This window comes from Trematomus bernacchii, unplaced genomic scaffold (genome assembly GCF_902827165.1).
Source record: "Trematomus bernacchii unplaced genomic scaffold, fTreBer1.1, whole genome shotgun sequence".
In the NCBI taxonomy this organism is placed as follows: Eukaryota; Metazoa; Chordata; class Actinopteri; order Perciformes; family Nototheniidae; genus Trematomus; species Trematomus bernacchii.
The window spans coordinates 649,509-674,923 of record NW_022987642.1 but is presented as its reverse complement, the minus strand read 5'-3'; the positions used below and the strand labels follow the sequence as shown (position 1 = coordinate 674,923).

The 25,415-nt window shown below is 45.8% G+C and overlaps 1 protein-coding gene across 3 annotated transcripts in view; it reads left to right on the top strand.

The window, feature by feature from the left end:
- grin1b (glutamate receptor, ionotropic, N-methyl D-aspartate 1b) overlaps positions 1 to 25,415 on the top strand; it is an 81,948-nt gene that overhangs the window by 9,938 nt on the left and 46,595 nt on the right. For 2 of the 3 annotated variants that reach the window (XM_034133746.1, XM_034133748.1), the window contains exons 3-6: positions 1,482 to 1,616; positions 5,220 to 5,396; positions 22,225 to 22,284; positions 23,212 to 23,309. In XM_034133746.1, the coding sequence (XP_033989637.1) occupies positions 1,482 to 1,616; positions 5,220 to 5,396; positions 22,225 to 22,284; positions 23,212 to 23,309 (470 nt within the window). The remainder of the gene's footprint in view (positions 1 to 1,481; positions 1,617 to 5,219; positions 5,397 to 22,224; positions 22,285 to 23,211; positions 23,310 to 25,415) is intronic. The other variant, XM_034133747.1, reaches the window with a different exon arrangement.

The window sequence follows — 25,415 nt, the reverse complement described above, 5'->3', positions numbered from 1 at the left end:
CAGGAGAGGACTCTTTAAAGTAGAGACACTACATACTGATATACACCTGAACATCAGCAGGAGAGGACTCTTTAAAGTAGAGACACTACATACTGATATACACCTGAACATCAGCAGGAGAGGACTCTTTAAAGTAGAGACACTACATACTGATATACACCTGAACATCAGCAGGAGAGGACTCTTTAAAGTAGAGACACTACATACTGATATACACCTGAACATCAGCAGGAGAGGACTCTTTAAAGTAGAGACACTACATACTGATATACACCTGAACATCAGCAGGAGAGGACTCTTTAAAGTAGAGACACTACATACTGATATACACCTGAACATCAGCAGGAGAGGACTCTTTAAAGTAGAGACACTACATACTGATATACACCTGAACATCAGCAGGAGAGGACTCTTTAAAGTAGAGACACTACATACTGATATACACCTGAACATCAGCAGGAGAGGACTCTTTAAAGTAGAGACACTACATACTGATATACACCTGAACATCAGCAGGAGAGGACTCTTTAAAGTAGAGACACTACATACTTATATACACCTGAACATCAGCAGGAGAGGACTCTTTAAAGTAGAGACACTACATACTGATATACACCTGAACATCAACAGGAGAGGACTCTTTAAAGTAGAGACACTACATACTGATATACACCTGAACATCAGCAGGAGAGGACTCTTTAAAGTAGAGACACTACATACTGATATACACCTGAACATCAGCAGGAGAGGACTCTTTAAAGTAGAGACACTACATACTGATATACACCTGAACATCAGCAGGAGAGGACTCTTTAAAGTAGAGACACTACATACTGATATACACCTGAACATCAGCAGGAGAGGACTCTTTAAAGTAGAGACACTACATACTGATATACACCTGAACATCAGCAGGAGAGGACTCTTTAAAGTAGAGACACTACATACTGATATACACCTGAACATCAGCAGGAGAGGACTCTTTAAAGTAGAGACACTACATACTGATATACACCTGAACATCAACAGGAGAGGACTCTTTAAAGTAGAGACACTACATACTGATATACACCTGAACATCAGCAGGAGAGGACTCTTTAAAGTAGAGACACTACATACTGATATACACCTGAACATCAGCAGGAGAGGACTCTTTAAAGTAGAGACACTACATACTGATATACACCTGAACATCAGCAGGAGAGGACTCTTTAAAGTAGAGACACTACATACTGATATACACCTGAACATCAACAGGAGAGGACTCTTTAAAGTAGAGACACTACATACTGATATACACCTGAACATCAGCAGGAGAGGACTCTTTAAAGTAGAGACACTACATACTGATATACACCTGAACATCAGCAGGAGAGGACTCTTTAAAGTAGAGACACTACATACTGATATACACCTGAACATCAGCAGGAGAGGACTCTTTAAAGTAGAGGAGTCTGATGAAATGTCTTCTTCTTCTGCAGGTGTATGCTATCCTGGTCTCTCACCCCCCTCAGTCTAACGACCACCTGACTCCCACTCCGGTCTCCTACACTGCCGGGTTCTACCGGATCCCGGTGGTCGGCCTCACCACCCGGATGTCCATCTACTCCGACAAGGTAACCAGATCTGAGTCTCACCTTTGTGCTGTCTTCAATTGTTGCGTGTAAATACTTTGAGGTAGAGTAGCTGAAAATAATCCAGGAAGCTTCTCGTCAGGTAAACAGCATTTATTAATAAAGTGATACAATAAGTTTGCAGAAGTACTCGGCCGAGGTGTTTTGTACTTCATTGTTACACAGTCCACTTAGCGCAGTTAGCTGTGTCTCAAATCTGTACGACGAAAAAAGGGCCGTTTCTCTATTAAACATCTGGTTATATACGTTCATTCTCGTATTTAGTCTTTGTTAGAAAACTCTCCCTGGTCCCCGGCTTGAGCTTCAATCTCAGGATCCATGTATTTATGATCCTCTCAAGAATGGAAGTAGTCATCACATACAGAGCATCAACTAGTTCCTGAACAGTGTCCTTTCCTGTTCAAAATACTGAGTGTTTTCTCAAAATGTTGGCTTTTTTTCTGAAAATCTCACTTTATGCTCACACTTTAAAATCGCAAAATTCTGACTTTTTCTCAAAATTCTGACTTTTTCTCAAAATCTCAAAATTCGGACTTTTTCTCAAAATCTCAAGATTCTGACTTTTTCACAAAATTCAGACTTTTTCTAAAAATCACAAAATTCAGACTTTTTCTAAAAATCACAAAATTCAGACTTTTTCTAAAAATCACAAAATTCAACACCACACTGACGGTCAGTTCGCACAGAACAAATATTTCTCGTCAGTTTTATTTGTATATAAACCATAAAAAAAATATATTTCTCAGCCTGTCAGTTCTGCCTCATATTTTGTCTTTAGATATTGATATACTAGGTTGTCAGGATACTAGAAATGTAGTATTTGACACCGCCAAATACCATTCAATTCAAGGATTCCTGAAACCAATTAAATACCCAGAACAAATCTAAAAATCTATCCCATGTCCCAACATACTCTCCTTTTATCACGGTACGTTTAGTAGTTTCTGTCAGGAAGAAAGACACCAGTACACATCCTTTACTCAAGTAGAAGTACAGATACTCGTGTTTAAAAATACTCTGGTAAAAGTAGAAGTACTGACTAAACTTCTTTACTCAAGTCAAAGTAAAGAAGTATGGGCTTTGAAATGTACTTAAGTAAAAAGTACCCATAACTTTGTGTCCTTAGGCGCTTTCACACCGGAGCACTTTTCCCAGGAATAGTTCCGATAGTTCCTGGGATTTAGCGTTCACACCAAAAAGATCTGGAACTAGAACTTGTTTTCTGGAACCTTTTCCCCCCTTTTCAGTCCCTGCTAGAGAGCAGGTACTTTCCTGGGAGAATCAAATCAAATCAAATCAAATCAAATCAAGTTTTATTTATATAGCACATTTTTAAACGATTTTTGGTCGAGCCAAAGTGCTGTACATATAATAAAGATACCCTACAGTAAAGACACTTTACAGCAAATACAACAGCACAGTTTGTTCAGAATATCAGTATGAGAAAACGACCACAGGGAGAAAAAGGTTCCCAGTTCTGATTGGCTGGGCGAATTGCAAAACACGCCCCGTAAAACTCCCAAAAGTTTTGTGAAGCCGCCATTGTATTTGCTGGCATTAGCATTATTAGCATTAGCATTAGCCCAGCGCACCAACGGAGAGAGACTAACTTATGGCAACACAAAAGAAAACATGGGAGCGGTGGAGATGAGGAGGTGTCGGGCGTTCTGGCGATTCTGGGAGTCCCAGCAGCTTCTACTGAAGCCAGTCCCCAACTCCAGGGACTTCCGGCCGGGGACTCCGGGTGGCAGTATACGCCGTGAAGTTGTTTGCGGCCTGCCAGTAAACCCAAAGCAGAAGAAGAAGAAGTGACGTCAGCGGCTCATTTGCCTAATCCTCCCTCAGGGACTTATTCCGGTGTGAACGCGATTTACTAGATAGTTCCGCGAACTAAAGAGTTCCGATGAACTAAGTACGGCAAAGTACTTGGTGTGAAAGCGCCTCTTGAGCAAGACATTTCACCCTCATTTTCTGTATTCACTGTTCCATGTCTGATATGTGTAATATGTGATGTAAAGCGCTTAAAAAGTGCTCTAATAAATGTTATGAAACACAGATTAAAATAAAGTAACGAGCCGTTTTGAAAGAAGTAGAAAGTACAGGTATTTGGGTTCAACATGTAAGAAGTAGAAAGTACAGGTATTAGTGTTCAACATGTAAGAAGTAGAAAGTACAGGTATTTGTGTTCAACATGTGAGAAGTAGAAAGTACAGGTATTAGTGTTCAACATGTAAGAAGTAGAAAGTACAGGTATTTGTGTTCTAAATGTAAGAAGTAGAAAGTACAGGTATTTGTGTTCAACATGTAAGAAGTAGAAAGTACAGGTATTTGGGTTCAACATGTAAGAAGTAGAAAGTACAGGTATTTGGGTTCAACATGTAAGAAGTAGAAAGTACAGGTATTTGTGTTCAACATGTAAGAAGTAGAAAGTACAGGTATTTGTGTTCTAAATGTAAGAAGTAGAAAGTACAGGTATTTGTGTTCAACATGTAAGAAGTAGAAAGTACAGGTATTTGGGTTTAACATGTGAGAAGTAGAAAGTACAGGTATTTGGGTTCAACATGTAAGAAGTAGAAAGTACAGGTATTTGGGTTTAACATGTGAGAAGTAGAAAGTACAGGTATTTGGGTTCAACATGTAAGAAGTAGAAAGTACAGGTATTTGTGTTCAACATGTAAGAAGTAGAAAGTACAGGTATTTGTGTTCTAAATGTAAGAAGTAGAAAGTACAGGTATTTGTGTTCAACATGTAAGAAGTAGAAAGTACAGGTATTTGGGTTTAACATGTGAGAAGTAGAAAGTACAGGTATTTGGGTTCAACATGTAAGAAGTAGAAAGTACAGGTATTTGTGTTCAACATGTAAGAAGTAGAAAGTACAGGTATTTGGGTTCAACATGTAAGAAGTAGAAAGTACAGGTATTTGTGTTCAACATGTAAGAAGTAGAAAGTACAGGTATTTGGGTTCAACATGTAAGAAGTAGAAAGTACAGGTATTTGGGTTCAACATGTAAGAAGTAGAAAGTACAGGTATTTGGGTTTAACATGTGAGAAGTAGAAAGTACAGGTATTTGGGTTCAACATGTAAGAAGTAGAAAGTACAGGTATTTGTGTTCAACATGTAAGAAGTAGAAAGTACAGGTATTTGGGTTCAACATGTAAGAAGTAGAAAGTACAGGTATTTGTGTTCAACATGTAAGAAGTAGAAAGTACAGGTATTTGGGTTCAACATGTAAGAAGTAGAAAGTACAGGTATTTGTGTTCAACATGTAAGAAGTAGAAAGTACAGGTATTTGTGTTCAACATGTAAGAATTAAAAGTCGTAAAGTAAAGAGTAAAGTACTGATACCAGAACAATGTACTTAAGTACAGTAACCCAGTATTTGTACTCCTCTACTTCCCAGCTCTGAAAGACACCATCATTCCCTCTGATATCTGTTTTATATCGCTGTGATTTATTTAATCACTCTCTGTTATGAGTGGTCAGACAAATCAACGCGCATCCACATTAATGATCAGATATCGCCGTTTATTTAAAGAAAAACAGACATAATTCCCTCTGATATCTGTTCTATGTTCCCTCCTCAGAGCATCCACCTGTCCTTCCTCCGCACCGTGCCTCCCTTCTCCCACCAGGCTCAGGTGTGGTTCGACCTGATGAGGGAGTTCAGGTGGAATCACATCATCCTCATCGTGAGCGACGACCACGAGGGCCGCGCCGCTCAGAAGAGACTGGAGACACTGCTGGAGGAGCGCGAGACCAAGGTGAGACACACACACACACACACACACACTCACACTCACACTCACACTCACACTCACACTCTCTCTCTCTCCATCATGTCATCAGTTCACACCTCCATCTTCACTCTGCAGTTTCACTTCTATAAATGTTCGTGTCTTTAAAATGTGGAGCCACAAACTACAGGACGAGCAGCGAAGTTTTGCACAATTTCTTCCCCTAAAAATTCCCAGAGGTTGTCACGTGTGTTAATCGTATGATAGAAGAATTATAATTGGGAGGGATGAAACCCTCTGTAATGGTCACACATGCAGAGCACACAGCACACACAGTGAAATGTGTTCTCTGCTTTTAACCCACCCTAGTACCAGGAGTCTAGCACCAGGAGTCTAGTACCAGGAGTCTAGCACCAGGAGTCTAGCACCAGGAGTCTAGTACCAGGAGTCTAGTACCAGGAGTCTAGCACCAGGAGTCTAGCACTAGGAGTCTAGTACCAGGAGTCTAGCACCAGGAGTCTAGCACCAGGAGTCTAGTACCAGGAGTCTAGTACCAGGAGTCTAGCACCAGGAGTCTAGCACTAGGAGTCTAGTACCAGGAGTCTAGCACCAGGAGTCTAGCACCAGGAGTCTAGCACTAGGAGTCTAGTACCAGGAGTCTAGCACTAGGAGTCTAGCACTAGGAGTCTAGCACCAGGAGTCTAGCACCAGGAGTCTAGCACCAGGAGTCTAGCACCAGGAGTCTAGTACCAGGAGTCTAGCACCAGGAGTCTAGTACCAGGAGTCTAGTACCAGGAGTCTAGCACCAGGAGTCTAGCACCAGGAGTCTAGCACCAGGAGTCTAGCACCAGGAGTCTAGTACCAGGAGTCTAGCTCCAGGAGTCTAGCTCCAGGAGTCTAGCACCAGGAGTCTAGCTCCAGGAGTCTAGCACCAGGAGTCTAGCACCAGGAGTCTAGCACCAGGAGTCTAGCACCAATAGTCTAGCACCAGGAGTCTAGCACCAGGAGTCTAGTACCAGGAGTCTAGCACCAGGAGTCTAGCACCAATAGTCTAGCACCAGGAGTCTAGCACCAGGAGTCTAGTACCAGGAGTCTAGCACCAGGAGTCTAGCACCAGGAGTCTAGCACCAGGAGTCTAGCACCAGGAGTCTAGCACCAATAGTCTAGCACCTGGAGTCTAGCACCAGGAGTCTAGTACCAGGAGTCTAGTACCAGGAGTCTAGCACCAGGAGTCTAGCACCAGGAGTCTAGCACCAGGAGTCTAGCTCCAGGAGTCTAGCACCAGGAGTCTAGCACCAGGAGTCTAGTACCAGGAGTCTAGCTCCAGGAGTCTAGCTCCAGGAGTCTAGCTCCAGGAGTCTAGCACTAGGAGTCTAGCACCAGGAGTCTAGTACCAGGAGTCTAGCTCCAGGAGTCTAGCACCAGGAGTCTAGTACCAGGAGTCTAGCACCAGGAGTCTAGCACCAGGAGTCTAGCACCAGGAGTCTAGTACCAGGAGTCTAGCTCCAGGAGTCTAGCTCCAGGAGTCTAGCACCAGGAGTCTAGCACCAGGAGTCTAGCACCAGGAGTCTAGTACCAGGAGTCTAGCTCCAGGAGTCTAGCACTAGGAGTCTAGCACCAGGAGTCTAGTACCAGGAGTCTAGCTCCAGGAGTCTAGCACCAGGAGTCTAGCACCAGGAGTCTAGTACCAGGAGTCTAGCTCCAGGAGTCTAGCTCCAGGAGTCTAGCACCAGGAGTCTAGCACCAGGAGTCTAGTACCAGGAGTCTAGCTCCAGGAGTCTAGCTCCAGGAGTCTAGTACCAGGAGTCTAGTACTAGGAGTCTAGCACCAGGAGTCTAGTTCCAGGAGTCTAGTACCAGGAGTCTAGCACCAGGAGTCTAGTACCAGGAGTCTAGCACCAGGAGTCTAGCACCAGGAGTCTAGCACCAGGAGTCTAGTACCAGGAGTCTAGCACCAGGAGTCTAGCACCAGGAGTCTAGCACCAGGAGTCTAGCACCAGGAGTCTAGCACCAGGAGTCTAGTACCAGGAGTCTAGCTCCAGGAGTCTAGCACTAGGAGTCTAGCACCAGGAGTCTAGTACCAGGAGTCTAGCTCCAGGAGTCTAGCACCAGGAGTCTAGCACCAGGAGTCTAGTACCAGGAGTCTAGCTCCAGGAGTCTAGCTCCAGGAGTCTAGCACCAGGAGTCTAGCACCAGGAGTCTAGTACCAGGAGTCTAGCTCCAGGAGTCTAGCTCCAGGAGTCTAGTACCAGGAGTCTAGTACTAGGAGTCTAGCACCAGGAGTCTAGTTCCAGGAGTCTAGTACCAGGAGTCTAGCACCAGGAGTCTAGTACCAGGAGTCTAGCACCAGGAGTCTAGCACCAGGAGTCTAGCACCAGGAGTCTAGTACCAGGAGTCTAGCACCAGGAGTCTAGCACCAGGAGTCTAGCACCAGGAGTCTAGCACCAGGAGTCTAGTACCAGGAGTCTAGCACCAGGAGTCTAGTACCAGGAGTCTAGCACCAGGAGTCTAGCACCAGGAGTCTAGTACCAGGAGTCTAGTACCAGGAGTCTAGCACCAGGAGTCTAGCACCAGGAGTCTAGCACCAGGAGTCTAGCACCAGGAGTCTAGTACCAGGAGTCTAGCACCAGGAGTCTAGCACCAGGAGTCTAGCACCAGGAGTCTAGCACCAGGAGCAGCTATTGTACAGCGCCCGGGGAATAATCAGTGTATTCAGAGTTTTTAATGATTCATTTGATCTAACTTTGCAAATTGAATCGACAGATGGAAAATCAGGTGTGTTTAAGGTCTCCTATCATGCAAAATGCACTTTGATGTCTTCTCTACATCACCATGTGTCCCCGGTGTGTCCCCGGTGTGTCCCCGGTGTGTCCCCGGTGTGTCCCCTGTGTGTCCCCGGTGTGTCCCCGGTGTGTCCCCGGTGTGTCCCCGGTGTGTCCCCGGTGTGTCCCCGGTGTGTCAGGAGACTCTCAAAGCATCAGGAAATAAACCCCTCTCTCTTTTCCTCCGTACCCACATCTCTAAAAACGGGGAACAACGGAGCTGATCCAGATTTGCTGCGTCATGACCACATTACTCAAATGTGGGCGGGCTTTAGACCCACGGGCCAATCAGAAACGTTGCTGTCAGAAACAATGAGACGTGTTCTGGAAGTAATATGGTCTGTGTTCACATTAGCATGCTAACACTCAGAGCTAACCTGTACTGGAGAGAGCATGTGTGAAGAAGCAGGAAATCAAAAGGAAGTCACCTTGTGGTAAACCTGAGAGAGAAAGAGAGTTTGAGCTCCATACTGTTTCAGAGAGAATCCTTCATGTGGTTTGGAACATGATATGGAGTTTAGTCACGGCAGCATTTAGCTGAGTTTCTGCTGGGAGAGTTCTCCTGATGAGATCTACTCTCTCTCTGAAGCTACTGACCCAGAGTCAGCTCTTTAGTAACAGCTGGGAGAGAGGGTGGGGGGGTGGGGGGCTACAAGGATCTTTTTGGGGTTTGGAGCAGGACACTTCAGAGACATGTCCTTAGTAACAGCTGGAAGAGAGAGGGGGGGGGGCTACAAGGATCTGTTTGGGGTTTGGAGCAGGACACTTCAGAGACATGTCCTTAGTAACAGCTGGAAGAGAGAGGGGGGGGCTACAAGGATCTGTTTGGGGTTTGGAGCAGGACACTTCAGAGACATGTCCTTAGTAACAGCTGGAAGAGAGGGGGGGGGGGCTACAAGGATCTGTTTGGGGTTTGGAGCAGGACACTTCAGAGACATGTCCTTAGTAACAGCTGGAAGAGAGGGGGGGGGGCTACAAGGATCTGTTTGGGGTTTGGAGCAGGACACTTCAGAGACATGTCCTTAGTAACAGCTGGAAGAGAGGGGGGGGGGGGCTACAAGGATCTGTTTGGGGTTTGGAGCAGGACACTTCAGAGACATGTCCTTAGTAACAGCTGGAAGAGAGGGGGGGGGGGGCTACAAGGATCTGTTTGGGGTTTGGATCAGGACACTTCAGAGACATGTCCTTAGTAACAGCTGGAAGAGAGGGGGGGGGCTACAAGGATCTGTTTGGGGTTTGGAGCAGGACACTTCAGAGACATGTCCTTAGTAACAGCTGGAAGAGAGAGGGGGGGGGGCTACAAGGATCTGTTTGGGGTTTGGAGCAGGACACTTCAGAGACATGTCCTTAGTAACAGCTGGAAGAGAGAGGGGGGGGGGCTACAAGGATCTGTTTGGGGTTTGGAGCAGGACACTTCAGAGACATGTCCTTAGTAACAGCTGGAAGAGAGAGGGGGGGGGCTACAAGGATCTGTTTGGGGTTTGGAGCAGGACACTTCAGAGACATGTCCTTAGTAACAGCTGGAAGAGAGGGGGGGGGGCTACAAGGATCTGTTTGGGGTTTGGAGCAGGACACTTCAGAGACATGTCCTTAGTAACAGCTGGAAGAGAGAGGGGGGGGCTACAAGGATCTGTTTGGGGTTTGGAGCAGGACACTTCAGAGACATGTCCTTAGTAACAGCTGGAAGAGAGAGGGGGGGGGGCTACAAGGATCTGTTTGGGGTTTGGAGCAGGACACTTCAGAGACATGTCCTTAGTAACAGCTGGAAGAGAGGGGGGGGGGGCTACAAGGATCTGTTTGGGGTCTGGAGCAGGACACTTCAGAGACATGTCCTTAGTAACAGCTGGAAGAGAGGGGGGGGGGCTACAAGGATCTGTTTGGGGTTTGGAGCAGGACACTTCAGAGACATGTCCTTAGTAACAGCTGGAAGAGAGGGGGGGGGGGCTACAAGGATCTGTTTGGGGTCTGGAGCAGGACACTTCAGAGACATGTCCTTAGTAACAGCTGGAAGAGAGGGGGGGGGGGGCTACAAGGATCTGTTTGGGGTTTGGAGCAGGACACTTCAGAGACATGTCCTTAGTAACAGCTGGAAGAGAGGGGGGGGGGCTACAAGGATCTGTTTGGGGTCTGGAGCAGGACACTTCAGAGACATGTCCTTAGTAACAGCTGGAAGAGAGAGGGGGGGGGGGCTACAAGGATCTGTTTGGGGTTTGGAGCAGGACACTTCAGAGACATGTCCTTAGTAACAGCTGGAAGAGAGGGGGGGGGGGCTACAAGGATCTGTTTGGGGTCTGGAGCAGGACACTTCAGAGACATGTCCTTAGTAACAGCTGGAAGAGAGGGGGGGGGCTACAAGGATCTGTTTGGGGTTTGGAGCAGGACACTTCAGAGACATGTCCTTAGTAACAGCTGGAAGAGAGGGGGGGGCTACAAGGATCTGTTTGGGGTTTGGAGCAGGACACTTCAGAGACATGTCCTTAGTAACAGCTGGAAGAGAGGGGGGGGGGCTACAAGGATCTGTTTGGGGTTAGGAGCAGGACACTTCAGAGACATGTCCTTAGTAACAGCTGGAAGAGAGGGGGGGGGCTACAAGGATCTGTTTGGGGTTTGGAGCAGGACACTTCAGAGACATGTCCTTAGTAACAGCTGGAAGAGAGGGGGGGGGGCTACAAGGATCTGTTTGGGGTTTGGACCAGGACACTTCAGAGACATGTCCTTAGTAACAGCTGGAAGAGAGGGGGGGGGGGCTACAAGGATCTGTTTGGGGTTTGGAGCAGGACACTTCAGAGACATGTCCTTAGTAACAGCTGGAAGAGAGGGGGGGGGGGCTACAAGGATCTGTTTGGGGTCTGGAGCAGGACACTTCAGAGACATGTCCTTAGTAACAGCTGGAAGAGAGAGGGGGGGGGGGCTACAAGGATCTGTTTGGGGTTTGGAGCAGGACACTTCAGAGACATGTCCTTAGTAACAGCTGGAAGAGAGGGGGGGGGCTACAAGGATCTGTTTGGGGTCTGGAGCAGGACACTTCAGAGACATGTCCTTAGTAACAGCTGGAAGAGAGAGGGGGGGGGGCTACAAGGATCTGTTTGGGGTTTGGAGCAGGACACTTCAGAGACATGTCCTTAGTAACAGCTGGAAGAGAGGGGGGGGGCTACAAGGATCTGTTTGGGGTTTGGAGCAGGACACTTCAGAGACATGTCCTTAGTAACAGCTGGAAGAGAGAGGGGGGGGGGCTACAAGGATCTGTTTGGGGTCTGGAGCAGGACACTTCAGAGACATGTCCTTAGTAACAGCTGGAAGAGAGGGGGGGGGCTACAAGGATCTGTTTGGGGTTTGGAGCAGGACACTTCAGAGACATGTCCTTAGTAACAGCTGGAAGAGAGGGGGGGGGGGCTACAAGGATCTGTTTGGGGTTTGGAGCAGGACACTTCAGAGACATGTCCTTATATCTGAGACCTGTAATATATTGTTCAGAGCACAAGAGGTGAGCTTTTAAGATGGAAAGTCAGGGGAGCCTCGCTGCGGGGGGCCGGTGGACCCCTGTCAGCGCAGCTTCAGTGATGCCGTTTGAAAACATAAAAAATGAAGGGTGTTGCCGTTGACGACCGGCCGTTCTGTGATTCTCCAGATTCTCCAGATTCTCCAGATTCTCCAGATGGCCAGTCCGCCCCCGATATCATGGCATTTTGAAGCGACAGGGTTCAATCATTTTTCCAATATGTTTCTGTAAAATGTTCCCGTGGATATGTTCTGTGTTAAGATGGAAACTCACGTGTCTCCATGAATGGACCTGATCTCTATTCAAATGGTTTAACAACCCGAACCACTTTTTGTTCAAGGCAGTAAACGTTTATTTCTGCTCTAACGTCGGCCGGTTCCTCGGACATTCACTGACCTGCACCCTCTGGCCCTTCAGTGCACCATCACATATTCCTACATCACTGTTTCTACACTCGGTCGTACTGAGATGCAGTCGAGCAGGAGTATAAAAGGGCATGCAATGGAAAAGTAAAATAGTGCTCCAGTACAAAGTGAGTGTGTGTTATCAGAGCGCGAGTGATGCTGCAGAAATGTTTGTAGTTTTTATTCGATCCTTGTATTTTATTTATTGTGATATTCAACACAACAAGAAGAATCTCACAGACACGTGTTCTCTGACTCAGACCTCACAGAGCACAGTGAGCAGGCTGCAGATTATAAAAATACATTCATTAAATAAATTAAAATCCTGTCAGCAGATGGAAACACCGGCTGGACCTCCACAGGGTCGTCCCCCCCCCCCCCTCCCCCACCTGAGATGCATCAGAAACATAAAGAATAAAGCTTTATTAGGATAACAGAAAAGAAACAGAAAGCCAACAAGATGTAGTTTTTAATTTCATATTTACTGTCAGAATACATTCATATTATTGTCAGGGAATCATTTCTCCCTACATGTTGACCTCTCGCCCTCTGACGCAGCTGACCAGCCTCGAGCAGCCGCTATCTCCCTTAAGGAGGGGCTGCCATAGCAAGTTGTTGTTGTTACCAGTTTGTGACCGGGCAGCTCTCGGACAGAGATAGTTATTGTTGTGGGACACCTGGAACACATCCTTCTCAGGGTGTAGATGACCCCGAGCCATAAGAGACAACAACTGTGATTCAGTGTCCTCAGCTGTCCTGACTCCATCAAAGCTCCAGCTCTCCTCATGTCTCTTTGAGTCCTGACTCCATCAGAGCTCCAGCTCTCCTCGTGTCTCTCTGAGTCCTGACTCCATCAAAGCTCCAGCTCTCCTCGTGTCTCTCTGAGTCCTGACTCCATCAAAGCTCCAGCTCTCCTCGTGTCTCTCTGAGTCCTGACTCCATCAAAGCTCCAGCTCTCCTCGTGTCTCTTTGAGTCCTGACTCCATCAAAGCTCCAGCTCTCCTCAAGTCTCTCTGAGTCCTGACTCCATCAAAGCTCCAGCTCTCCATCGTGTCTCTCTGAGTCCTGACTCCATCAGAGCTCCAGCTCTCCTCGTGTCTCTCTCTGAGTCCTGTCTCCATCAAAGCTCCAGCTCTCCTCGTGTCTCTCTCTGAGTCCTGACTCCATCAAAGCTCCAGCTCTCCTCGTGTCTCTCTGAGTCCTGACTCCATCAAAGCTCCAGCTCTCCTCGTGTCTCTTTGAGTCCTGACTCCATCAGAGCTCCAGCTCTCCTCGTGTCTCTCTGAGTCCTGTCTCCATCAAAGCTCCAGCTCTCCTCGTGTCTCTCTGAGTCCTGACTCCATCAAAGCTCCAGCTCTCCTCGTGTCTCTCTCTGAGTCCTGACTCCATCAAAGCTCCAGCTCTCCTCATGTCTCTCTGAGTCCTGACTCCATCAAAGCTCCAGCTCTCCTCGTGTCTCTCTGAGTCCTGCCTCCATCAAAGCTCCAGCTCTCCTCGTGTCTCTCTCTGAGTCCTGACTCCATCAAAGCTCCAGCTCTCCTCGTGTCTCTCTCTGAGTCCTGACTCCATCAAAGCTCCAGCTCTCCTCGTGTCTCTCTGAGTCCTGACTCCATCAAAGCTCCAGCTCTCCTCGTGTCTCTCTGAGTCCTGACTCCATCAAAGCTCCAGCTCTCCTCGTGTCTCTCTCTGAGTCCTGACTCCATCAAAGCTCCAGCTCTCCTCGTGTCTCTCTGAGTCCTGACTCCATCAAAGCTCCAGCTCTCCTCGTGTCTCTCTGAGTCCTGACTCCATCAAAGCTCCAGCTCTCCTCGTGTCTCTCTTGAGTCCTGACTCCATCAAAGCTCCAGCTCTCCTCGTGTCTCTCTCTGAGTCCTGACTCCATCAAAGCTCCAGCTCTCCTCGTGTCTCTCTGAGTCCTGACTCCATCAAAGCTCCAGCTCTCCTCGTGTCTCTCTGAGTCCTGACTCCATCAAAGCTCCAGCTCTCCTCGTGTCTCTCTGAGTCCTGACTCCATCAAAGCTCCAGCTCTCCTCGTGTCTCTCTCTGAGTCCTGACTCCATCAAAGCTCCAGCTCTCCTCGTGTCTCTCTGAGTCCTGACTCCATCAAAGCTCCAGCTTTCCTCGTGTCTCTCTGAGTCCTGACTCCATCAAAGCTCCAGCTTTCCTCGTGTCTCTCTGAGTCCTGACTCCATCAAAGCTCCAGCTCTCCTCGTGTCTCTCTGAGTCCTGACTCCATCAAAGCTCCAGCTCTCCTCGTGTCTCTCTGAGTCCTGACTCCATCAAAGCTCCAGCTCTCCTCGTGTCTCTCTGAGTCCTGACTCCATCAAAGCTCCAGCTCTCCTCGTGTCTCTCTCTGAGTCCTGACTCCATCAAAGCTCCAGCTCTCCTCGTGTCTCTCTGAGTCCTGACTCCATCAAAGCTCCAGCTCTCCTCCTGTCTCTCTGAGTCCTGACTCCATCAAAGCTCCAGCTCTCCTCGTGTCTCTCTGAGTCCTGACTCCATCAGAGCTCCAGCTCTCCTCGTGTCTCTCTGAGTCCTGACTCCATCAAAGCTCCAGCTCTCCTCGTGTCTCTCTGAGTCCTGACTCCATCAAAGCTCCAGCTCTCCTCGTGTCTCTCTGAGTCCTGACTCCATCAAAGCTCCAGCTCTCCTCGTGTCTCTCTGAGTCCTGACTCTCCATTGCTTCAGAAGTTTCCCCCACAGTTATAACATCACATCAAGTCTAATGTGTCTTTATTACATAATAATTAAATAGTTTTAATTGGCAGGAAAGTGTAAATACAATAGTACACAATATTAATATTTACATGACATTAAGGCTGTTATTTATTCTTCAAAATATTAAATTGTTATTGAAATGTTGTTTTAAATGTCAAATATTTCAATGATTAACAACGAGGTTAAGAAATGGTGATTGTTAGAAAGCAGATCAAAATACAACGTGTATTATAACAAATATCGTAGTAACTTTACTGACAGTAAACAAAAGAATAAAATCTGCAAATACATAAAAATATATATTTAATTACAATCGATATCTGTATTTAAAACAACACGCTTATTATTATTGACGTTTCTGATTTTTTTCTGTGAGAGAGATTGTCTCTGCTCTGAAAATGGGAAGCATGGTAACATAAAAATAAATTAAATCATAATTAGCATTTTATATATATGTGTGTATTCACATTTTACACTGGTTTGAAAAGGTCTAATTTGCTTGAATTTCTGCATTAAATTGTATTTTACTAGGGTTCCTAAAAATATAATGAATAAATCAGATTATTTATTTAAATTAACTGTAATTATTAGATAACTGTTATTATTAGATAACTAGAGAATGCAATTCCTGAAGAAATTGCTAGTGGGAATGCTTTATGCTGAAAATCTGACGCTAAACTGCTATGCTGAAAAGTAATGTGTAAGAAAGTGAAGAATTTAGATTGAAATGATACCTGAACACTGGGGGCGTAAAAAGGCTTGGAAAAGCAGCAGAATATTTGAACTGCAAATTTTTGAACTAACTTGATGGCGAATGATCTGTCGCCATGCCAACGGCATTTGATGACATCCCATAATACGCTTAGATGCGTTGATGGCTGCATCGTTACCAAACCTGTGAAGTTTTGGGCCGTTTGGAGCATTTTCACTGAAGTTATGACAAAACCGTATAGAGATATATCCGTATATAGAGAAACTATAGCCATCGATTCCCGACCGAGCTGAACGCTTTGATGTTCGAACAGAGTTTCTGCGATGTGGAATGTGGGAGCAGAAGAGGCGCAAAATAACCCGGCGGAATAATAAAGAATTTTGTGCGTCGAAGAACAAGAACAAGAACAAGAACAAGAACAAGCTTAATTAACTAATTAGCTCCATATTGCTCAGTGTAGGGTGACCAGGTGCCAGAAAGCATCAAGTGGGACAGAGAGTATGTTTGTGTGGGACAATGCAATGTCGACGCACCAACTGTCAGTGGGGGGGGGAGGGGGGATAGACCCTATGGACGCTCATGAACTGTCAGTGGGGGGGGGAGGGGGGATAGACCCTATGGACGCTCATGAACTGTCAGCGGGGGGGGGGGGGGGGGGGGGGGGGGATAGAAATGAAACTGCTCATCTGGCTTCACATTCAGCAGCTTCTCTTTGTCTTCGTTTTTATTTCAATCTCCACCAGTGGCGTCGCCTGGCCTGGGCATCCGGGGCTTTAGCCCCGAATGTTTTTTCTTTAGCCCCGGACAATTCTCCCTCAATAATATAATACATTAACCGTGCTTTACGTGAACCTCATCATGACACAAGAGAGGACGGCAGCACTGTAATTTCCCATGTTCAGTGAATGCAACAGAGGCATGACACCAGACCAATCAGAGAGTTGAATGGAAATAAACGTGTGCTTGTGTCATTCAAGCTTGGCTCTGTGTGTATGTGGCAATAGCGCATTGTGTGATAGAGAGAGAGAGAGGGAGAGAGGGGGAGGGAGGGACCGGTGCCAGCAGGGACCGTGTTGTTAGCATCTGGTTAGCTAGCTGCACTAACGGACATAAGGAGCTGTTTGTTCCACAAGAAGCTGGAGGAGAGTCCTCTCCTCTCAGACTGAGAGACTCAGGTGAGCTAAAGGACTCTCTGAGTGTTTAGATAGTTTACTTTAGTCTAAGTTATCTCAGTGGGTCTCAAACGGTTTGGTCACAAATTATTCAAAAGATTATTTCCGCGGCACACCTTCATATGATCATTATAGTTATTAAAAAAAGAGAATAAAGGAAAAACAGTTATGAAATACTATATGGCAGTAAAACAAGAATAGAGTTTAAAAGGGGAGTGATTTGTAAAATATCCATAAAGAAAAAGTACTTCTGTTTACAGTTCTGCTTCATATGGGTGTTGAGAGAGGTATCCATAGATCTCTTCATGTTGCTCTCAAAGTGCACCAGATTGATGCATTTAACTTCAATATTTAAAAAAAAATCTTCCCGGGGGAGCATCCCCCCGGACCCCCCTTGAGGAGGTGAGCCACCCACTCATAAAAAATACCACTTTACCCCTGCCTATATGCCGTGAGCTGATTATCGAGCCTTCATTGTAACAGTTGCGGGTGTACTGTGTGTGTGCGTGTGGGGAGTGTTGCAGTGAAAAATGCCACTGTAGTGCCGCCGCCACTGTGGGCTAAGCCCCGAATGTTTTCAGGTCCAGGCGACGCCCCTGATCTCCACCAAGAACGAGATAAATATAAAGATGATTTTCTCTCCGAAGTTCTGCCCGACTTTCTGTCCGTATTTTCACATTTCTTTAAAACGTCTGTTTGTGTCCTTCGATTTTTTTAATTCATTTTGCAGTTATTTATATTTTTCATATTTTCATTATGAAATTGTTTTGATTCGTTTTCAGTTTTTCAGACGAGTTCAGCTCAAATCTCCTAAATATTTTAAATATTTTCTTTTATTTATATTTTATTCTAAGTTAGAGCACCTGTCACAATACCAGATTCCCCCCCTGGATAAATGTAGTTATTTTAGTCATAAAGCGTAGGTCTGATTGCTACCAAACTGTCTGTGGCTCATTTTTAGCAGTTAGCTGTTGGCAGTTAGCGGTTAGCTGTTAGCAGTTAGATGTTAGCGGTTAGCGGTTAGCGGTTAGATGCTAGCGGTTAGATGTTAGCGGTTAGATGTTAGCGGTTAGCTGTTAGCAGTTAGATGTTATCAGTTAGATGTTAGCTGTTGGCAGTTAGCGGTTAGCTGTTAGCGATTAGATGTCAGTTAGATGTTAGCAATTAGATGTTAGCTGTTGGCAGTTAGCGGTTAGAGGTTAGCTGTTAGCAGTTAGATGTTATCAGTTAGATGTTAGCGGTTAGATGTTAGCGATTAGATGTTAGCAGTTAGATGTTAGTGGTTAGATGTTAGCGGTTAGATGGTAGCGATTAGATGTTATCAGTTAGATGTTAGCGGTTAGATGTTAGCGATTAGATGTTAGCGGTTAGCTGTGAGCAGTTAGATGTTATCAATTAGATGTTAGATGTTAGCGGTTAGATGTTAGCGGTTAGATGTTAGCGGTTATATGTTAGCAGTTAGATGTTAGCGGTTAGGTGTTAGCAGTTAGATGTTGGCAGTTAGATGTTAGCAGTTCTGTAACAGGTACATTTGAGCAGTTAGCTCTAACAGGTAGATGTTGGCAGTTCGATGTTAGCAGGTAGATGTCAGTAGAAGCTATTTCCAGGACCTGTAATGGGCAGTTAGTGCCTTTTTCTTGCAGAAAGCTGCTGGCCGGGTGCTGGGCAGCAGCTACTCTCAGCGTTTCATCAAGAAAACACTCCAAGACAATTTTAGACCTTTTTTTCACTATAAGCACCAACCGGAAGATTCTTGCTCTCACAACAACAAAAAATTCATTCTGTGCCATTTGGTGGAGTTTTAGTTTCTTCCTCTCTTTGTTGATTTCTGTGTTCTTCTTTATTCTACTTCAAAAATACCTTAATTTTCCTTTTCCTTCAGTTCAGTTCTGTCTGTCTGTCTGTCTGTCTGTCTGTCTGTCTGTCTGTCTGTCTGTCTGTCTGTCTGTCTGTCAGTCAGGTTTATCCCCTCAGTTATTCCTCAGGAGTCTCAGTGATCAGTGGTGATAAGCGATCATTTAATCAACAAATCATAATTGATCACCGTTTATACCCAGAGGTATCTTCTGAATATTAATGCAGTCAGAGTATTAACACCGAGGTGAAGAACTTGTCCTGCAACATATGAAGAAAACATCGTTCCATGTCTCACCTTTAAATATATCAAACATGTAGAAATATAATTCACCTCCAAGCCATACAGCCGGTTGAAGAACAGCCAGTGGAGATAAACACGGCGTATCATAATGTGGGCACAGACCTAAAACAGAGCAAGATAAAAATAAATAAAATATTATGAAGGACTAAAATATTAAAAGCACTTAGAGCAAGTGAAGGCAGCTGAAAATATTTGTAAAGACAAATTAGTAATTAGTAAAAACACACTTTAATAAAACATGTGCACTAATTATCTCTGGGTGAAGGAGGGCGGCTCGGAGGAGGCTCTCTGAATGTGAAGATAAGGATGTTTAAAAGTGAGACCCTCAGAGACGCGGGTAATTAAGTCAGTGAAGTAAAAACCAAAGTTTATAAAAAGTGAAACTGTGACTTCCTGTCTCAGAGACTCATCAATGATGCAGGAGGAACATGAATATTACAGCACATTAGTGAAAGTAGGGAGAGTCCTGAATTAAACATGGGTTCATAATGAAATAATGAAGAATATCACACACACACACACACACACACACACACACACACACACACACACACACACACACACACAAAGAGAGAGAGAGAGACACACACACACAAAATGTACTGTTGGATACACTGTGTGCGAATGAACAATCGGAGCTTAACTAGTTAACGAACATTTTGCTCTGGTTAATTAGTGGGGTGAATAGTAAAGCCAAAATATCCACTTGTTAGACTAAGTTTATGGTCAGTTTGATCAGTTAACTAGTTCACTAACAAGGTCTAAAATATCCGTTACAAAAGTTGTGTGTTGTGTTAAATATTAAACTAGTGAAGCTCAAAACGATTGCTAGTTAACATGTATGACAGTGGCAGTCCTTCACTAGTTAACTAGTTTGTGTAACTAGTTAACATTTTGCCCATAATAGGTAGGTAGTTAACATTCAGAGCCTCACTAGTTAAGATCAATGGGACCCCAGCTGGGTGATCAGTGATCACTTCTACACTAGCTAACTGAATAAATGTGTGTAGCTACTAAACTAGTGAAGGGAAAACTAGTTAAATAGTTGAGGAAACTCACGTCTGAATAGGGAATAAATTCTCCTTAACATCCAAATAACTGTGTGTGTGTGTGTGTGTGTGTGTGTGTGTGTGTGTGTGTGTGTGTGTGTGTGTGTGTGTGTGTGTGTGTGTGTGTGTGTGTGTGTGTGTGTGTGTGTGTGTGTGTGTGTGTGTGTGTGTGTGTGTGTGTGTGTGTGTGTGTGTGTGTGTGTGTGTGTGTGTGTGTGTGTGTGTGTGTGTGTGTGTGTGTGTGTGTGTGTGTGTGTGTGTGTGTGTGTGTGTGTGTGTGTGTGTGTGTGTGTGTGTGTGGTTCAGGGACATGGATGTACATTTAATGAGGTGAACATTTGGAGTGTATTGAGTGGAGGGCCAGCTGCTGATGGGGGTTCACACGCCTCCCTGTGTTTCTACACGCTAACCCATGTTCTTTATTTAACCTTTGTTTAAACCAGACTACTTCACATTACACAACATCAATATTGAGTTTCACATTAAAGCAAAGAGAGAATTTAGGAGAAGTCCAAACAAATAGTAAACACACCCACGCTAACGTTAGCCAAGTTGTGTCGACATACTGAGCTATTGCTTTCAAAACCCAGTCCAAAAGGCTTTACATGAAAAACTGATGACATTTTAAGGCCCTGACACACCAGACCGAAATCGGCCGTTTTCGTTAGTCGGACGACGAAGCGTGCCCTGTTGCCCAAACTCAATTTGGTGTGTCCCGCACCATCGGCCGTGACACGCCTTATTTGGCCTTTCATGGCCGACGCACGGCCGATTCAACATGTTGAATCGGCCGTGCGTTGGCCACAGGCGGTCGGCCAAAGAAATCACTCTGATTGGCTGTTCAGCTAGCGAATCAGTGCATGAGAAGCGAAACGGTTGCTTGAGAATGTCTTCCACAAGCAACACTCCAATGGCTGATAGCTCCAGTACCGCACGAAACATGCATGCGCTGTTCGTACGTGCTCGGCTGAAGTCTTTGCGGTGTGTTCCAGTGCGACACATGGCCAAGACGCAGGAGAACACGGCGAGTTAACAGTCGGCGTCGGCGAGTTCTCTGGTGACTGCCTGGTGTGTCAGGGCCTTAAGAGACAGGTGAAAAACTGACTTGTAGCATACATTTAAACACGTGATAAATCACAGAGTACTTGTCATTATGTAACCCATGTTGTATAAGTGTGTTAATCAAAGTGTTTTAAAAGACTCCCCCGTTTAGTTTTTAGCCTTCATTAAAAAAAAATGATCCAGATGTGCAGATTTAATATAAAATGTCTTTGTTATTTTCTAAACAATGATTCCCTGATTTGATGAATAAATGAAGCAGCCTCTCCCGTGATGCTTCAGGTTTTCTGAGCTGTGTCTCAGGTCTCCAGCTGTGAGGGATTCAGGTTTCAAACACGTAAAGGTCTTTGTTCTGCTACAAAAATAAAAACGCCGCTCACAGGTTTATATTTATCTCCAAAACTAAATATATCTCTAGAGACAATCCGGAGGTCGCTGGTGGAGCGTCGCTCTGTACACTGGAATAACGAGAGTTATTTTACCTGAAATGAAATGTTATTATGCACAAACACTCCTCACTATCAAAGCTCTTCATTCAGCTCAGTGCTGCAATAACAGCTGGAGGTGGTGAATCTGAAACTATTTCAAATGTTATTGTTATGTACTTTAGGACTACAGTTATAATACAAATAACAACAATAATTATATATATATAGATTAATAATAAAGAAAACTGATAATGCGACACTTTTAACAACTAATCTCTTTTAAAAACAGCAGGAGAGCTAGCTAGTGTTAGCTGTTAGCAGTGAGAAGTTAGCTGACAGTTAGCGATTATCTGTTAGCTGTTAGCAGTTAGCAGTGAGAAGTTAGCTGACAGTTAGTTAACTTAGCGACTAGCTGTTAGTAGTTAGCTGTTAGCAATTAGCAGTGAAAGGTTAGGTGACAGTTAGTTAACTTAGCGACTAGCTGTTAGCAGTTAGCTGTTAGCAGTTACCAGTGAGAAGTTAGCTGACAGTTAGTTGTTAGCGACTAGCTGTTAGCTGTTAGCAGTTACCAGTGAGAAGTTAGCTGACAGTTAGTTGTTAGCGACTAGCTGTTAGCTGTTAGCAGTTACCAGTGAGAAGTTAGCTGACAGTTAGTTGTTAACGACTAGCTGTTAGCTGTTAGCTGACAGTTAGGTGTTGGCAGTTAACTATTAGCTATTAGCGATCAGACAGACAGTCAGACAGACAGGCCCCTCCCCCTCTATGATGCGTTTCCTCTTCCTGTCTGTAATCTTCTGTGTCTGCATATTTTCTCTGTGCACATCATTACCATCAGAATAAAAAAAGGAACTATGAAAACGACCATCAGAACTATGACTTCCGGAGAACGCCCAAGGTAGAAACTTGCATGGTCACATGATGCACGCCGCCCAACCAATGAGCTCGCAGCGGACAGACACGCCCCCCCCGACCCCCCCACACCCAGAGATAGACTTATATTATCCTGGAGGCTCGTCTTTCTCCATCTCTACCTTCCTTGTCATGACCCCTGCACACCCTCTATTTCCACTCAAAGTCTTTGTTTTGATTTGCGGTTGCATCAGCGCTCTCTAACATGCACGTCCCTGATTGGTTGGCTGGTTGCAGTCACCTTGCATGTGCCACCACACCAAGCCCCTCCCACTTTATTTATTCAAGCTTCGGCTTTCAGTTTTCTTTCAGTTCAGCAGATCTTGAACTCTTTTTTTTGTTGCCCCCCTCCCCCCGTGGTGGCGTGGGTGAGAGGGAGCATGGGGTCATTGAGGGAGGGGTCAGGGGTCATCAAGGGTGGGGTCAGGGGTCATCTGAGGGTTCACTGCTAATAATGCCTTTCCTATGATGTGTGTTCTGTGGTGTTTTGTTCTGCTGTGTTTCTCAATGTCCTGCTCTTCACCTGTCGCTCTACACCTGTCGCTCTTCACCTGACGCTCTTCACCTGACGCTCTACACCTGTCGCTCTACACCTGTCGCTCTACACCTGTCGCTCTACACCTGACGCTCTACACCTGTCGCTCTACACCTGACGCTCTACACCTGTCGCTCTACACCTGACGCTCTACACCTGTCGCTCTACACCTGTCGCTCTACACCTGTCGCTCTACACCTGACGCTCTACACCTGACGCTCTACACCTGTCGCTCTACACCTGACGCTCTACACCTGTCGCTCTACACCTGTCGCTCTACACCTGTCGCTCTACACCTGACGCTCTACACCTGTCGCTCTACACCTGACGCTCTACACCTGACGCTCTACACCTGTCGCTCTACACCTGGTCCTGCAGGCGGAGAAGGTGCTGTCCTTCAGCCCGGAGACGAACCTGACGGCTCTGCTGCTGGAGGCCAGAGACCTGGAGGCTCGAGTCATCATCCTCTCTGCCAGGTGGGTGTTTGGGTACTTGCTGTTTGCGTAGTTTTGGTAGAAAAGCGTATTCTAAATAGACATCTGTGTAATAACACATGACCCACTTTAAACGCATCTCCAACGTCTCGCTAACAACTCGCTTAGGTCTTGCTCACATCTACCTACTGTCACATTAATGTCTCGCAAATATCTCACTAACATTCTGCTGAGAACCTGGTCCACCGAGACGTGCTCGGCCCTGCCACCCAGGTCCACCACCAAGTGCTTTCCCCCGTGTTCCAAGACTCAGAAAGGCCCGTCTTAAGGGGGCTGCAGGGGAACACCGGAGTGCCGTGCTGAGCAGTGGGGATCGGAGCAAAGGCCTTAGCGGTGTCATGCAGGAAAGCGTGCTGGGCGGTCGCCGACCAGAGGGCCAATGTGTTGGGGAGGAAATCCCCTGGAACCCGCAGCGGCTGACCGTAGACCAGTGCTTCTCAAACCTTTTCATACCAAGGACCACTTAACCAATAAAAAAACACTCGCGGACCACCTAACTCCACCAATATCCAAAATCACATCGTTTTTCTAGAACAGATTACAAATCGCCTGAAAATGGTACAAACAAGTGGCAACATGTGTGATGAAGGTGTTGCGCTGGGCTATATCATCGAAAGTGAAACTTAAAGTGGACCTATCATGCTATATTTGAATAATATATTCTAGGGCCATACCTATATAAAACATGTCTGTGAAGTTTCTTTATCAAAATACCAAACAGATCATGCATTTTAGCCATGCCTAATTTCGCCTGCAAAGGAGGGGGACGACGAGGCACGAGCGTCATGTTACCATGCTGTTACCATGCTGTTACCATGCTGTTACCATGCCACGGCAACCTCTCATTCCCCTGATAGGTGGAAAGTTGGCCATATAGGCGGAGCTCCTCGTTCCTGACGTCAGAGAATTTTCAAATCTGGATCAGTTTGTATCAGATCCGTTGCAGCCCCTTTTTTAGAGATTTGGGTATGGAGGAAAATAGAGAGGGTTGTGTTTTCTGACACTTGGTGAGTTCCCTGGAACACCAGGGACACATATTCATGTAGAAAAGACGTACAAAAGTGCATTTTGCATGATAGGTCCCCTTTAAGCTCGCTCCATTGCGGAGATATTCCCGCGAGAGTGCGGAAAACTCAAACTTATTTCAAATGTGAAATGTTACCAATATACTCACGGACCATTAGGGGGCGCTCATGGACCACACTTTGAGAAGCACTGCCGTAGACCATCTCAGCCGTGGAGCACTGCAGATCCTCCTTTGGTGCGGTCCTAATGCCCAGCATAACCCAAGGCAGCTTGTCGATACAATTACCGTCCGTTAGGCTCGTCAATCTGGCGAGCCCTCTCATTAGCAGATAAGCCAAATGTCTTAAGGAGAAGGGCTTTAATCGCCTCATATTTGCCCTGGCGCGGGGGGTCCGCAATAAATTGGCCCAACTTGGATGACGCGGAGCTCCCCAGCGCCGCCATCTCGTGGAAATACTTCAGGTCCTCGTTGCGGTACGAACTAGGCCGTAGCGGCATGTTCCCATAACTCCGGCAGTTTAATAAAAACATTGCGATCTGCCATGTTCAGAGTCGGAGGCGGTGTGTTTAATATGGAACTCCACACTTTATTTTCATTTCACTCACACACACAAAAACGTACTAGCTGCATGCTACTGCGAAGCTGGAATAATAACAACAGGAAACCGGAACACCAAGGTGCCGTCCACTAACCGGTCCGTGGGGCAACACTATATCGTGTTCCCCACCCACAACAATACAACGGTGAATGATGTCCCTTAATGCTCCGCCACACTATCACCCTTGCTGACGTCTCGTTCCCATCCAGCTAACAACAAACTCGCTAAGATCTCAAGACATTTAGCGTACATCTCATTTTGCTAGCGTTTAGCTCACGTCTCTCATGCTAGCGTTAAGCTCACGTCTCTCATGCTAGCGTTTAGCTCACGTCTCTCATGCTAGAGTTTAGCTCACGTCTCTCATGCTAGCGTTTAGCTCACGTCTCTCATGCTAGCGTTTAGCTCACGTCTCTCATGCTAGAGTTTAGCTCACGTCTCTCATGCTAGCGTTTAGCTCACGTCT